The 14,386-nt window shown below is 35.3% G+C and overlaps 1 protein-coding gene across 2 annotated transcripts in view; it reads right to left on the bottom strand.

The window, feature by feature from the left end:
• Positions 1–244: 244 nt before the first annotated feature.
• Positions 245–14,386, bottom strand: part of BDP1 (BDP1 general transcription factor IIIB subunit) — an 88,108-nt gene continuing 73,966 nt past the window's right edge. For both annotated transcript variants that reach the window (XM_082650246.1, XM_082650247.1), the window contains exons 36-39: positions 10,297–10,336; positions 8,564–8,828; positions 6,572–6,818; positions 245–2,943 (exon numbers count right to left, since the gene is read on the bottom strand). In XM_082650246.1, coding sequence (XP_082506372.1) covers positions 2,812–2,943; positions 6,572–6,818; positions 8,564–8,828; positions 10,297–10,336 — 684 coding nt within the window. In that variant the 3' untranslated portion in view covers positions 245–2,811. The remainder of the gene's footprint in view (positions 2,944–6,571; positions 6,819–8,563; positions 8,829–10,296; positions 10,337–14,386) is intronic.

Here is a 14,386-nt window from a genome sequence, read left to right as displayed (position 1 = left end):
GAAAGTCTATTTTTATTCTTGCAAAATCAAAGTAATATCCTTCAGAGCATGCACGTAAGAAAAAAATTAATTCTCCCAAATATACTATACTCTCATGGAAGGAGGGAAGGAAGGAAGGGTAAGCTGTACTTAAAAAACTATTTTTTGCTCACTAACACATTAATATCTTTATTAAGTCAATTTGAAAAAAAAGGACACAACAGAAATAATATAAAATAACTTTTATTTACATAATTTACATCTATAGAATATAACTGCTTTCTTTAGAACAAGAAAATTTACAATGACAGATATTGCTTTTTGTCAAAGACTTCTTCAAGCAAGATAGTATACATGGTCACTTCTATTTCAAAAAACATGGTGGTAAACAGTGGATATTCATATTTTTATGTGCCTCAATCATTTACCAACAATTAGGCTTTGAAGCCATCATGTTGATCACTTGCTAAGACGTAAGTGTTCAGGAGGAAAAGTCAAGAAAAAAATAAAGACCTTTAATCATATCTCTTTTAAGATTTATAAAATACAAATTCTTCACAACATCATCTTTACATGAGTCAGATTAAACACAGGTGTGAACAAGTCTTTCCACCTTGTAAGGTAAATACACTGATTAAGTTTCTTTTTCCAAGAGTAGTTTTAAGGACATAATAGTAGGATAATATAGTTGTCTGACTTGATTCTCTAACACAATGAATGCCCAAAGACAAAATTATCCTTCATACAGTAAGAAGTTACATCTTCCATAAAATTAGCTCATTGTAGATGAACAAGAGATAGATGTTAACAAAGTTAAAAAGTAATATTAAACAAGGGATAAAATAATAGTTTAGCTATGACAACCAAACACCCAAACTAACATGAACTAAATGAAAGAAGCCTTTTCAGAACATGAGATTTTTAAAATTTATAAAAACAGGGCATTAAAATAGCTATGTGATTTGCTACTATGATTTCTGTGACATATTAACCCCATGAAATAAATAAATGCATATCTATAGAGAATTTCCTTATAGATCCTCCTTTATGACAAAAAAGTTTAAACTGCAAATTTCACTATAAGGCAATGAATAAGAAATGCTCTAATATCAATTGTTTTCATAAATTAGGATTACTGTTATACTCGCCAAGCCAAATCCAATTTTACTAATGAACTTGAAAACTGGCCACCATTTTTTTCAAATTACAAACAGAATTAGACATTAAAATACCTTCCCAACTGAAATACTGATTTCATAATGCAATCAAGGGTTTAAGTGTTAGGCACAACTCACAACTCCAGTGACAAATATCTCATAGGTAATGACATCGGCACCTTAAGGTAAGAAAACTACTCTCTAATGTATGGGTCAAACTAAAAACCCAACCCATCCATGTCCATCATTTAAGTATTGCCTGTAGCTGTTTTCATACTGAAGTGGCAGAGTTAAGTAGTTACCACAGAGGGCATCTGGCCCACAAACTCGAAAATATTTTCCAGAAAATGTTTCTGACTCCTGATCTAATCAACCCAGAAGGCTTTTCAAATAAAAGAGTAAATCTGTTCTTTCAGAAGTTTAATTTGAACCACCAAAGATTTGCTTGGGTGGGTAACAGAATTACCTATGTAAATCACAAAATCTCAAAATTAAAACCAACCCTTAAATTCATATTGATGATAATCACTGACTTAATAAAGTCTTATTATTTTATTTTCTGTTTTTAACATCACAATTATGTTCTGTGCATAAAGGTCTAAGTACTTAGTTCCTCATGGAGAATTTAATGGGGGGAAAAAAAAACTACCAAGAAATTGTTTTTTAAAAAAGGAATGTGTGTATGTGAGCATATGTGTGTGTAATGGAGATGGAGTTTTGTATGGAAATTTGCCTCGTAAATAAATTTAAGGATTTTTTTCCCATACAAATCCTGAGATTATCCAAGAAATAAGAAAACAAAAAATTCACAGTACAAAGTCAATATACTAAACTATGAGAAAAAAATGTATTCAAAAAGTATATACTATCCAAACAATTTAGTTTTATCACTTTAAATACCTTTAAAATTAAAGAGGGGAAGGAGACAAACATAAATTTGTTAATGCTTTCTTTACCCATAATCTCAGGGGTAGAAATAATTAAAACTGAATATTCTTTTAAATAAAAAATTTAAAAATAAATAAGCTTTTTGATGTTTTATCTTTATAAATAGTAAGTTTAAATACTAGTTCTTCAATTAGGACTAATGTTACATCAACATGAATTAGAAAAATACACATTTTTCAGTCAAATAGCTGATAATAGAAAAGTTTTTAACATTTATCATACTAAAGTGGAGTTTCACAATTTCCTTTCACACACTTAGAGGCAACTGAAAAGGCCTTCACCATCCAAAAAAACAAAAAACAAAACCAAAAAACACTAAACAAACAGAAAAAAACCTTCACGAAAGGTTTGCTAAATGTTAACTACAATCCATCTCCAAATACGTCGGCACTGTGATTTATACAGAGACATTTATCCACAACATTCCAAGATGTCCATGTGTATTCAACACAGGAAGAGTCAAAATGTAAACAAGAGCTGTTACTTCTGTCTGAGAAAGCAGTCTTAATTGCTTGGTATTTCCAAAATGCTGAATCAATCAGAAGGAAAGGAACCTCAGCAATGTTTTTCACTGATTACAAAAGCTTCAAATCAAGCCTATTAAATATTCAAAATCAACCTAAAGAAAAATTGCCAGTGAGGCTTTTTGCCAGATACTGCTTTGTTGATATAACTGACTGTGGAAATCCTAGCCTTAGAAAAAATAAAAGAAAAAAAGAGAAGACTTTTATTCTGTTTCATCCACTTCAATAAAGATATCACTAAAGAAATATTCAGAGACTGTCATTGGCTCCTCTTCCGGTAGCCGGTTTTGGACATCTTTACATTCTCCTTTCGGTAAGGGATGATTACAAGAAACCTAAAAAGATAATAAAAATAAGTATGCAGTATAACATTTATATATTGATAGTGGTATTCTAAATCGATATCTGTTTGAAAAGCAATATAGCAATAAATATTAAGAGTTTTAAATGTTTATACTCACTGACCCAATAATTTCATTTCTATGCTGTTATATTAAGGAAATAATCCTAAACATACTAAGAGATAAAATTGTAGCATTCGTTATAATAAAATTAAAATCAACAAATATACAACACAAAACATGATTAGGTTGACTGTAGTGTACACATGATTACTTCACCCTAATTTCTGTGAAAAAAAATAAATACTGAAAAACATAACATTATTAAATCGATAATGAAAACATTTTAATGACCAGAATAGAAGGACCCATGAAACAGAACAGTACGTAAGGAAATAACAGAAATTAAAGCAATCCTATCAAAAATTAGCATACTGGGCTTCCTTGGTGGAGCAGTGGTTGAGAGTCCGCCTGCCGATGCACGGGACGCGGGTTCATGCCCCGGTCCGGGAAGATCCCACATGCCGCGGTGCGGCTGGGCCCGTGAGCCATGGCCGCTGAGCCTGCGCGTCTGGAGCCTGTGCTCCGCAACGGGAGAGGCCACAACAGTGAGAGGCCCACGTACCGCAAAAAAAAAAAAAAATTAGCATACTTATAAATCTAGAAAAAATGAAGACAGCATGGTATTGGCAAAGGAACAGACATACATATCAATGAAATAGAAGACTAGAAATATCCCTAACACATATGGATGGAAATTTAGTATCTGATAAAAGTGATATTTCCAAAAAAATTTGAGAAAAGTTGGATGATCCAATAAATTATGTTGGACAACTGTATAACTATCTCACATAAAGGAAAAGTCAGACCTATACTTCACCAATATATAATAAATTCTAGATGAATCAATAAACTTAAATGTAAAAACATTTTTTAAAAATCTACTATAAAATACCATGGGAAAATGTTTTTATAATCCTAGAGTTGGGGAGAGAGAGTGTGAAGCAATGACATGAAAGCCAGAAGCCATAAAAGATTGATAAATTCACATACGTAAAAATAAAAAATGTCTGCATGGCACAAACCACCATACACAAAATCAAAAGATAAATGCCATAGAGGAAAAAAAATTTACAACCTGTATCACAGACATTATGTGTTCATTAAGTCTATGAAGGATGTCAAAAATGAACACTGATAATACGCTAATGTAAGGAAAAAGGCCCTCTCATATACTGCTGATAAGAATAGAAACTTATATAATCCCTACGCAGGACAATCAGGCAGTGTCTGGCAAAAGAATAATCATTCCTTTAGAACAGCAATTCTATTTCCAGGAATTTAACCTATAAATGTGAAAAATCGTCCATTTATAAGTTAGCTGTTACCACATTATTTGTAGTAAGTAGGAATAACCTAAATGCCTACCAGTGGGAGGCCAGTATCACTCTATGGTACATCCAAACAATGGAATATTATGTAGTCATTAAAAATAATGAGGGCACTTAGTCCTGAAAATAGGAAAATTTATGTCCACGCAAAATGCTGTATACAAAAGTTCACAGCTTTATTCATAAAAGCAAGCACTAGATGTCCTTTGGTGGGTAAATGAATAAACAAAACTGGTACATCCATACTATGGAATACTATTCAGAAATAAAAAGAAACAAACTATTTGATACATAAAATCATCTGGATGACTGTCTAGGGAACTACCGTTGAGTGAAAAGACGCCAATCCCAAATATATGATTCCATTCATATAACATTCTTGCAATGACGAATTTAATGGCAACCAGCTTGCCAGAAGATAGAGAGAGAGTGGGGAGCGGGAGGGAAGTAGGTGTGTCTATAAAAGGGCAACACAAAGGATCTCTGTGGTGATGGAACTGTTCTGTATGTTGACTGCAGCAATGCAATATAGTGGTTGTGATATTACAGGAGAGTTTTGTAAGATGTTACCACTGGGGAAAACTGGGTAAAGGGTAGATGGGATCTCTCTGTATAGTTGTTTACAACTGCATGTGAATCTACAGTTATCTCAAAATAAGAAGTTAATAATTTAAATTTTTTAAAGAGAGCAAGAGAGAGGAGGAAGCCCTTTATCTACTGTTTTGCAAGGTCTCCAAGACATACTATTAGGTGAAAAAAGCAAAGCAGAGACTGATACACTATTATTTATGTAAAAAAGAAGAAAAATGTTTATATTTGTGTATATTAAAATGTCTCTGGAAAAGTAAACCAAAATCTGATAATACCATATACCTGTGGAAAGGAGGAACTAGGAAGCTAAGGGACAGATGTGGGAAACTTTTTCCTATAAACTCTCTTTTGTAGGTTATGAATTTTAAGACATGTGGAATATATTGCTTACTCAAAAAACTGAAGAAGCAATTTGAGGGTAACATTTAGTTTAAATTCTTCCCTCACACTACATACCAAAGTCAATAACCATGAACAGAGTTAAAGTTTTAAAATTTTATACCTCTGGAGAAAAACTTTTCATCATAAAAGCAATTTAACAAATTGCAAAGAAACAAGTAATGGATTTGACTAAACATTTAAAAGTTATGTATAACAAAAATTCCCCCAAATTTAAAAAAGTAAATAAACTTGGAAAAAATACTTGCAGTAAAGAGCTAAAAGGTACGTGGCTTATTTACATACGTAAGGATCTCATACAAATTGGTAAGAAAACCACTAAGATCCCCAAACCTATAAATCAGCAGAAGATGCGAACAAAAAAGAAAAAAAGAAAAAAAATCAGAAAATCTAGTAAATATATGGGAAAGAACACAACTCACCAATAACTGAAGAAATGCAAATTTTAAAAATGAAATGACATTTCCAACACCCCACCACCATTATATTAAATAAGAAAAACAAATGTATTTTAAAGAGTAATATCTCAGACTGGCAAGAATGTGATTAAACCGCACTGTTACACTGCTGGTAATTACAACTATTCTCCAAAGTAATTTGGCAAATAATAATAAAGACTCATAAAATCCTGGTCTCAGAATATAGTTGTAGGAAATAATTTAAAATATTTTTAAAACGTTAAAAATGTTCTTTACAAAAGGACTCCTTCCTTTGAGGCTCATGCTATCCAATAGATGGTCACCAGCCTTTTCCTTGTTGAGATCTGAAGTCACCCCAATGTTCTTCCAAAGTCTTTGATACAAGTTCACAAAATTTTCTGCCCCAGTACCTGCTATTACAGCTTCAGAGTGCACAGAAATGAAACATGCAAACGAATTCTAATTTTACTGTTCCTTGAATTTTTGTAGGTGTCATGACATTTGTCCCAAAGGAAATAAAATGCAAGCACTGCTTTGTTTTGCTTCCACAGGTCAGAAGGGTCTCTGCAGTAAAGGAATGGCAATTAAGTGTCCATTTATGGTTAGTTCAAGGGCTCTATATTAAACTAGCTGTAACTTTCTAATTCAACACCTTATCTTCTTCCAGTACAGTGGGGTAGGATAGGGAGGAGATGGAGTGGAGTTGCTCTGCAATAATTTCTGATATTCAGATGAAAATACAATTGCCATGTTTTTCCAAGTTGAGTCTGATATCCAACCCATTCTACACAAATAAACAAACAAAGAGTAGTTATCACATACCTGAGTTGCTGAACTATCAATATTTTTAGGTTGAGTATTAACAACAACACTTGGAGATGGAAGATCAGAGGACTCTTGAGTTTTTTTCTGGCTTGTATTGAGCGGATTAGATCTTTTCAGATTCTGTCTTGATACAGGTATAAGAGGTTTCAGGCGTTTCTTGCTACGAACCTGAGTAGGTTCATCAGACTCCAAACTATTCTTTGAACATATTAAAGACAAAAATCCCAGGGGTCTTCTGCCAGGTCTAGAAATGCAAATGTAAAGATATTCAACAATATCCAGGAAGACACATTCTTTTTTTTTTTTTTAATATTTATTCACTAAATTTTTCATAGGCAGGATATTGCAGCAAAGAAGCTGAAAGCAGGAATGTGCCAAGTTCTATAGGACATCTATATCTGTATAAACTTTTTTTTTTTTTTTTGGCCACGCCGCCCAGCATGTGGGATCTTAGTTCCCCGACCAGGGATCAAACCCATGCCCCCTGCGTTGGAAGCACACAGTCTTAACCACTGGGCCACCAGGGAAGTCCCAGGAAGACACATTCTTAATGCCAACTTCTTTCCATGAATGCTAAAATGGCAGGTATGATACCACAGGAGTGGCACACCTACTAAATACTGATATACTAAGTACTGATATCACTCTGCCATGACGTATATTTGTGACAAAGGTCAAAGCTTACTCTAGAGCAATACTTCTCAAGCCTGAAAGGCACACAAATCACGTGGGGATCTTATCAAAATGAAGATTCTGACTGAGTTGGTGGGGAAGTGGGGCCTAAGTCCTGTATTTCTACTGAGTTCTCAAATGATGTCCCTGCTGCTGGTGCCAGGACCACACTTTGAGTAGAAGGGCTCTAGAGCAGGGGTCAGCAAGCTATGATCCACAGGCCAAGTGAAGTCCACCACCTGATTCTATAAATAAGTTTACTAGAACACAGCATGCTCATCTGTTTACACATATGGTTACATATTACATATGTGGTATATTATATATATACATACCACATATGTAATATGTAACCATATATGTAAAAAGATGTGATTACATATCTGTTGAGTAGCTGAGTAGTTGCAACAGAGATATATGGCCCACAAAGCCTAAAATATATACTACATGATCTTTTGCCCCCAAAATTTGCTGACCCTTGTTCTAGAATACTGCTTCTCAACTATTTTAACCCAAACCCCCATGATGCTACCCTCATTCTATTTTCAGCACATCTCTATGCCAGAAAAGATGTAGTTTATATAACAAAAACACAGGTTCGTTAAATATGCCTTTTCAAGTTATACATGTCATTTCCCCCCACTTTCCTTTAGTGGAGACTAGTACATGTCCTCCCTCTCCAACTCACCAACTCCACGTTAATGATTTGAATGCTGCCAACAAGCCAATAGTTATCCATAACCCAGAAGACTCACTTCTAGAGTATGAGGAAATAATGTGGGAGAGGCTGGCTTTGGGCTTAAGTTCCACACTTAGTGTTATAGGGAGAAAGCCAGGGTTTACCTCTCTGGTATGCCACAAGAGATAAAAACGCACACAGTATTTGGGACTTCAATAAAACAACCTCCAGAGCTACTTCTGATGTTAGCCCTATGTCTCAGACCATCTACGTCTGCACTGGCAGCTACTGTATGGTAGAATAAATAATTATTAAAATAATAACCATGAACAATCTGGAAAAGAAAGTGTGCAATACTAAATTCTAAAGATTTTCTATCTAAAATCAAAGTTTCAGCACTTAAAGTTAAGCTCTAGTCATATGCAATGTCCTCCAAAAGTGTCTGACCTTACTGTATTTCCTTTGGTGACACCCCATCCCTTTACATTTCTGACAGAGGGGTATGATTATAAAACACCATCCTTAGTACTGGACTTAGTCGTTGTACATGTTACACCTATTCCATATAGGTTATATTTATATACTGAGAGAGAAAAATGGAGAGAGAGAAACATTTATTAAAGATTTTCTCATGATACCTGGATAGTGGGGTTTTTGAAGACGATGTGATGCTATCCATTTGTTCAGACTTAGAAGCAGCACAAGTTCTTTTTTCCTTATCAGACACCCCTATCTCATCCTGAGGTAACTGAGATGTATTCTTTTCTTGTGTATCTGTTATTTTATCAAGAGGTTTAGATCTGATACTCTGAAAAGTTGGTTCAAGTTGCTCTTTCTGAGGTTCTGGAATTGTATGTGTGTTTCCTGAGGTAGGGAAGATACCTCGTCCCTTGTAAGACTCTCCTTCAAAAAAGAAAATAAATGGTAAGCACACATATGGAAATTAATACATCCAATTAAATTGCAATATTTGAAGAAGAAAACCCATGATATTCTATCATGAATCTACCCTAGTAAGAGTAAGCTAAATTAAAAATTAGTGGACTATTAGGAATATTATAATGGGTAAAAGCTATGGTAACAGCTTCTACCTTCAGATGTAAAATAGTCGTATCAATATATTTTGACTTAGAAAAGCTTTCTCCATAAATATTTCTTGAACTAGCAAAATGAAAAAGTGATCACTTTCTAATTAAGGGTAAAGCTAAGGTCAGAATGGCCATCATCACAAAATCTACAGTCAATAAAAGCTGGAGAGGGTGTGGAGAAAAGGGAACCCTCCTGCACTGTTGGTGGGAATATAAATTGACACAGCCACTATGGAGAACAGTATGGAGGTTCCTTAAAAAAAACTAAAAACAGAGCTACCATATGATCCAGCAATACCACTCCTGGGCACCTAACTGGAGAAAACAATAATTCGAAAAGATACATGTACCCCAATGTTCATTGCAGCACTATTTACAGTAGCCGTGACACGGAAGCAACCTCAATATCCATCAACGGAGGAATGGATAAAGAAGATGTGGTACATATATACAATGAAATATTACTCAGCCATAAGAAAGAACGAAAAACGGCGTTTGCAGCAACATGGATGGACCTAGAGATTGTCATACTGAGTGAAGTTAAGTCAGACAAAGAAAAACAAATATCACATGATATCGTTTATATGTGGAATCTAAAAAAATGGTGCAAATGAACCTATTTACAAAACAGAAATAGAGTCACAGATATAGAAAACAAACTTATGGTTACCAAGGGGGAAAGGGCGGGGGTTAGGGAGAGGGATAAATTGGGAGATTGGGATTGACATATACACACTACTATATATAAAATAGATAACTAATAAGAACCTACTGCATAGCACAGGGAGCTCTACTCAATACTCTGTAATGACCTATATGGGAATAAAATCTTAAAAAGAGTGGAGTTATACATATACATATGTATCAGTTATACATATATATAACTGATTCACTTTGCCGTACAGCAGAAACTAACACAACATTGTAAATCAACTATACTCCAACAAAAATTAATTAAAAACAAAAAAGGATAAAGCTAAGGACCTATAAAAACTCCTTAATACCCAGCTTTCTAATTCCTTAAATGTAGTTGTTGAGCTTTTACAGGAAATCCTGGAGCTATATGATTTTCTATTAAATACAGGATGAAAGTAGCTTTTCATGGCCACCAAAGTGCCAAATCTAAGATCTCAGAAGGGAAGAAAAACCTCTAATAATAAAGGCGTGATTCTTAGAGAAAAATGAGCAAGACTCTGCTTCAATCCCAAATTTAAACAAGATACATCAAAAATAATCAGGGGTACTTAGCAAAATGCAACCACATTAAAATTTATTTTACTCACCTGTTTTCTCCAAAACATTTATTAATTCCTTTGAACACACCTGTTTTAAGAAAATTTACAAAAAAAAATTAGAAATCTATTTGTCAAATAAAATTAATTTTATTTCCTTCTTTCCTTCTTAATTTTATTTCCTTCTTTCTTTTTTAAGTAAAGAAAACCTGTGTTTTCCAGAAAGCTAGGGAATTCTACCAAACATTTATGAAAAAGACACTGCAACTATTATTTAAATTATTCCACAGCATAGCAGAAGAGGGAAAGCTTCCAAATGCCTTTTATAAATCAAGCATCATATTGATACCAACTAACCAGTCTCAAATCAGTGCAAAAATATCAAATGAAATATGACAAGCATAATTTAGCAGCACATCGAAAGACTAAAACATCACAATCAAATAGAGTTTGTTTGGGAACTCCCTGGCGGTCCAGTGGTTAGGACTCCACGCTTTCACTGTTGAGGGTGCGGGTTCAATCCCTGGTCAGGGAACTAAGACCCACAAGCTTGGAGGCACAGCCAAAGGAAAAAAAAAAAAAGTTTGTTTCAGGAATACAAAGATGATTTAATATTATAAAACATATTAATAAAAATCAACAGATTTGAGGAGAAAAATAATATCATCTCTCTATTTGCAGGAAAAGTGTCCAATAATATCATTCTTAAAAAAAACCCGTAAAATTGGACAGGCATTTTCTTAACACCGTAAAATACAACTATTGCAATCCGAAAGGCAGCATCCCACTTCATAAACACTGGAAGTATTCCCATTAAAGTCAGGAATAAGAAAAAGTTGTCCACTATCAGGACTATTCTCTGATTTTTTTAAAGTTATATTACCCAATATAATTAGAAAAGAAAGAAATTAAAGGTGTAAAAAGTAGAAGAGAATAATTAAAATTATATTTGCAGATGATATGACTGTTTACTAAGAAAACTCAAGAGAACCAACTGAAAAATTACTACACACAATGAGGGTAATTCAGTAAAGCTCTCTAGATTAAAAAGAACTCAATGATAATAGCAACAAAAAAGATAAAATTCTTAGATATAATCCAATAAGAAATGTACCAGATTTATATGAAGAAGAACTTAAAATACCCCTGAGAGACAGACACAAAAGAAGTCTTAAACAATTGGAAAGACACACTGTGTTTCTGGACAGGAAGATTCAACATCGCATTTATGATGTCAATTTTCTCTATGTTCATCTGTCAACTTAGTATGATCCTAACACAAGTACCAATAGGGTTTTTTTTTTAAGCTCTGAATAAGCTAATTCTGAAATTAATATAAACTTTAAAACACATAAGCAGACTTCTCTGGTGGCACAGTGGTTAAGAATCCGCCTGCCAATGCAGGGGACACAGGTTCTAGCCCTGGTCCAGGAAGATCCCACATGCTGCTGAGCAACTAAGCCCATGTGCCACAACTACTGAGCCTGCGCTCTAGAGCCTGCGAGCCACAGTTACTGAAGCCTGCGCGCCTAGAGCCCGTGCTCCGCAACAAGAGAAGCCACTGTAATGAGAAGCCCGTGCACCACAATGAAGAGTAGCCCCCGCTCGATGCAACTAGAGAAAGTCTGCGCACAGCAACGAAGACCCAACACAGCCAAGAAAAAACGTAAGTGACTAGGAAAAACTTGGAAAAAGAAGAAAATTGTATTGGGGGTTGGGGAGAGGGACAGACTATCCCTTTTTTTTTTTTAATTAATTTACTTTTGGATGCGTTGGGTCTTCGTTGCTGTGCGCGGGCTTTCTCTATTTGTGGAGAGTGGGGGCTACTCTTCTTGCAGAGCACGGGCTCTAGGCATGAGGGCTTCAGTAGTTGTGGCTCGCGGGCTCTAGAACACAGGCTCAGTAGTTGTGGTGCACAGGCTCAGTTGCTCCGCGGCATGTGGGATCTTCCTGGACCAGGGCTTGAACCCGTGTCCCCTGCATTGGCAGGCGGATTCTTAACCACTGCGCCACCAGGGAAACCCCCAGACTATCCCTTTTTAAGATAGTAAAGCACTTAAAAGCTACAATAATTAAAACAGTGTGATACTGGCCCCAGAACAAATAGGTAAATCAATGAAGAAGAAAGGAAAGTTCAGGAATATGCCCAAATATGTATGGGAATTTAATATCTGACAAAAGTGGAATTTCATTTTATTTTTTTAAAAATACACCTTTATTTTATTTTTTGGCCACACCGTGCAGCATGCAGGATCTTAGTTCCCTGACCAGGGATTGAGCCCTTGCCCCCTGTGGTGGAAGCTCTGAGCCTTAACCACTGGACCACCAGGGAAGTCCCCAAAAGTAGAATTTTAAATCAGCGGACAAAAGATGAATTATTCAATAAATGGTGCTGGGACAAACGAATAGGCATCTGGTGAAAATTAAGTTGGTTCCACTGTTCTTAAAACCAAAATAAATTCTATACAAATCAATAATATTAATTAAAAGAATTTATATTAAATTCAAGGTAGACCTTCAATGTATAACACACTCCATAAGCTATACATAAAAAGACTAATAGGGACTTCCCTGGTGGCGCAGTGGTTAAGAATCCGCCTGCCAATGCAGGGGACACGGGTTCGAGCCCTGGTCCAGGAAGATCCCACATGCCGCGGAGCAACTAAGCCTGTGCGCCACAACTACTGAGCCCACGTGCCACAACTGCTGAAGCCCGTGTGCCTAGAGCCCGTGCTCCGCAGCAGGAGAGGCCACCGCAATGAGAGGCCCGTGCGCCACAAGGAGGAGTTGCCCCCGCTCACTGCAACTAGAAAAAGCCCGCGTGCAGCAATGAAGACCCAACGCAGCCAAAAATAAATTAATTTTAAAAAAAAGGCTAATAAAAAAAAATTTTCTTTTTTGGCCATGCTGCACGGCTTGCGAGATCTTAGTTCCCCTACCAGGGATCGAACCCAGGTCCCAGCAGTGAGAGCACCCGAGTCCTAACCACTGGAATGCCAGGGAATTCCCCAAAAGACTGATATATCTGATTACAGAAAAAAAGTATTTGCATGTCTATCTGAGTACAGTGTATATACATTCTAGAATTTAAAATTATAACTTCGGCTATTTATAAGCAATTTTTTATCGTTAAAATGCTGAAAACAGTTTAGAAAATAAAAGCCACAAACAGGCCCAAGAGACACTATACATACTTTTCTTATATATTCAGTCACACCAATGTATATCTATCATTTTTTAAATGGTCTATTTTAAACTGGTGACCTAGTTTTGCATATAATGATGTACTCTGATCTTTTTTCCATGTCATTAAATATACTTTTAAAATAAAATGAAACAGTGTCTGCACGGAATGCTGACAAAATTTTGAAACAGGATGACTGATACATAGGGATACATTATACGTGCCAGTCTACCTTTTTAAATGTTTGAAAACTTTCACATTAAAAAGTTTAGCAAAAAAAGTCTGTATGAGAAAATCACAAAAAGTAGAATTAAAAGACAACAATCCGAGAAAAAAAAATTTGCAACTCATATCACAGACATACAAAACAGAGAGTTCCTCCAAATCTACAAGACAAAGATCAACAAACCCAACTGAAAAATGGGTAAAGAGTATAGAGTCACGTCAAAGGAAATACAACTGGTTCTTAAGCATATGAAAAGATGTTCAACCTTACTCATAATAAGAGAAATTAAAAACTATTCCAGGATACCACTTTTTAACCTATCAGATATGGCAGAATACACCGCCTCTGTTGTCTACTATCATCTAAGGACTATTGGTCTTCAACTGTCCCTTTGAGAATATAGATTCTAATTTTTCCATAGTGTTGTTCTATAGTGTAGTAACTTATGATGATTACCAGAAACAAAAACAAGAGGGTGCTTAAGAAACTTACAACACAGTGGCTGGTAACTGAATCTGCACTGTATTGTCAGGCGTCCCTGAGGTAGTGATGAATGAGCTAAAGAAGTATGTGTTTTGCAAGGGAATGTTTCATAAATGAAGAGACAGCAAAAGAAAAGCCTGGGACATGAGGAATTCGGTCCATTTGAGAAACTGAAAGATGGTCAATATGGCTAGCGGGGCAGAGACCAGCACAAGATGAGATTAGACACAGAAAACAGCCAAACAAAA

This window comes from Grampus griseus (assembly GCF_964374135.1).
Source record: "Grampus griseus genome assembly, chromosome: 3".
Classification (NCBI taxonomy): Eukaryota; Metazoa; Chordata; class Mammalia; order Artiodactyla; family Delphinidae; genus Grampus; species Grampus griseus.
Note: the sequence above shows the minus strand (reverse complement) of the source record. Positions and strands in the feature narration are given on the sequence as shown.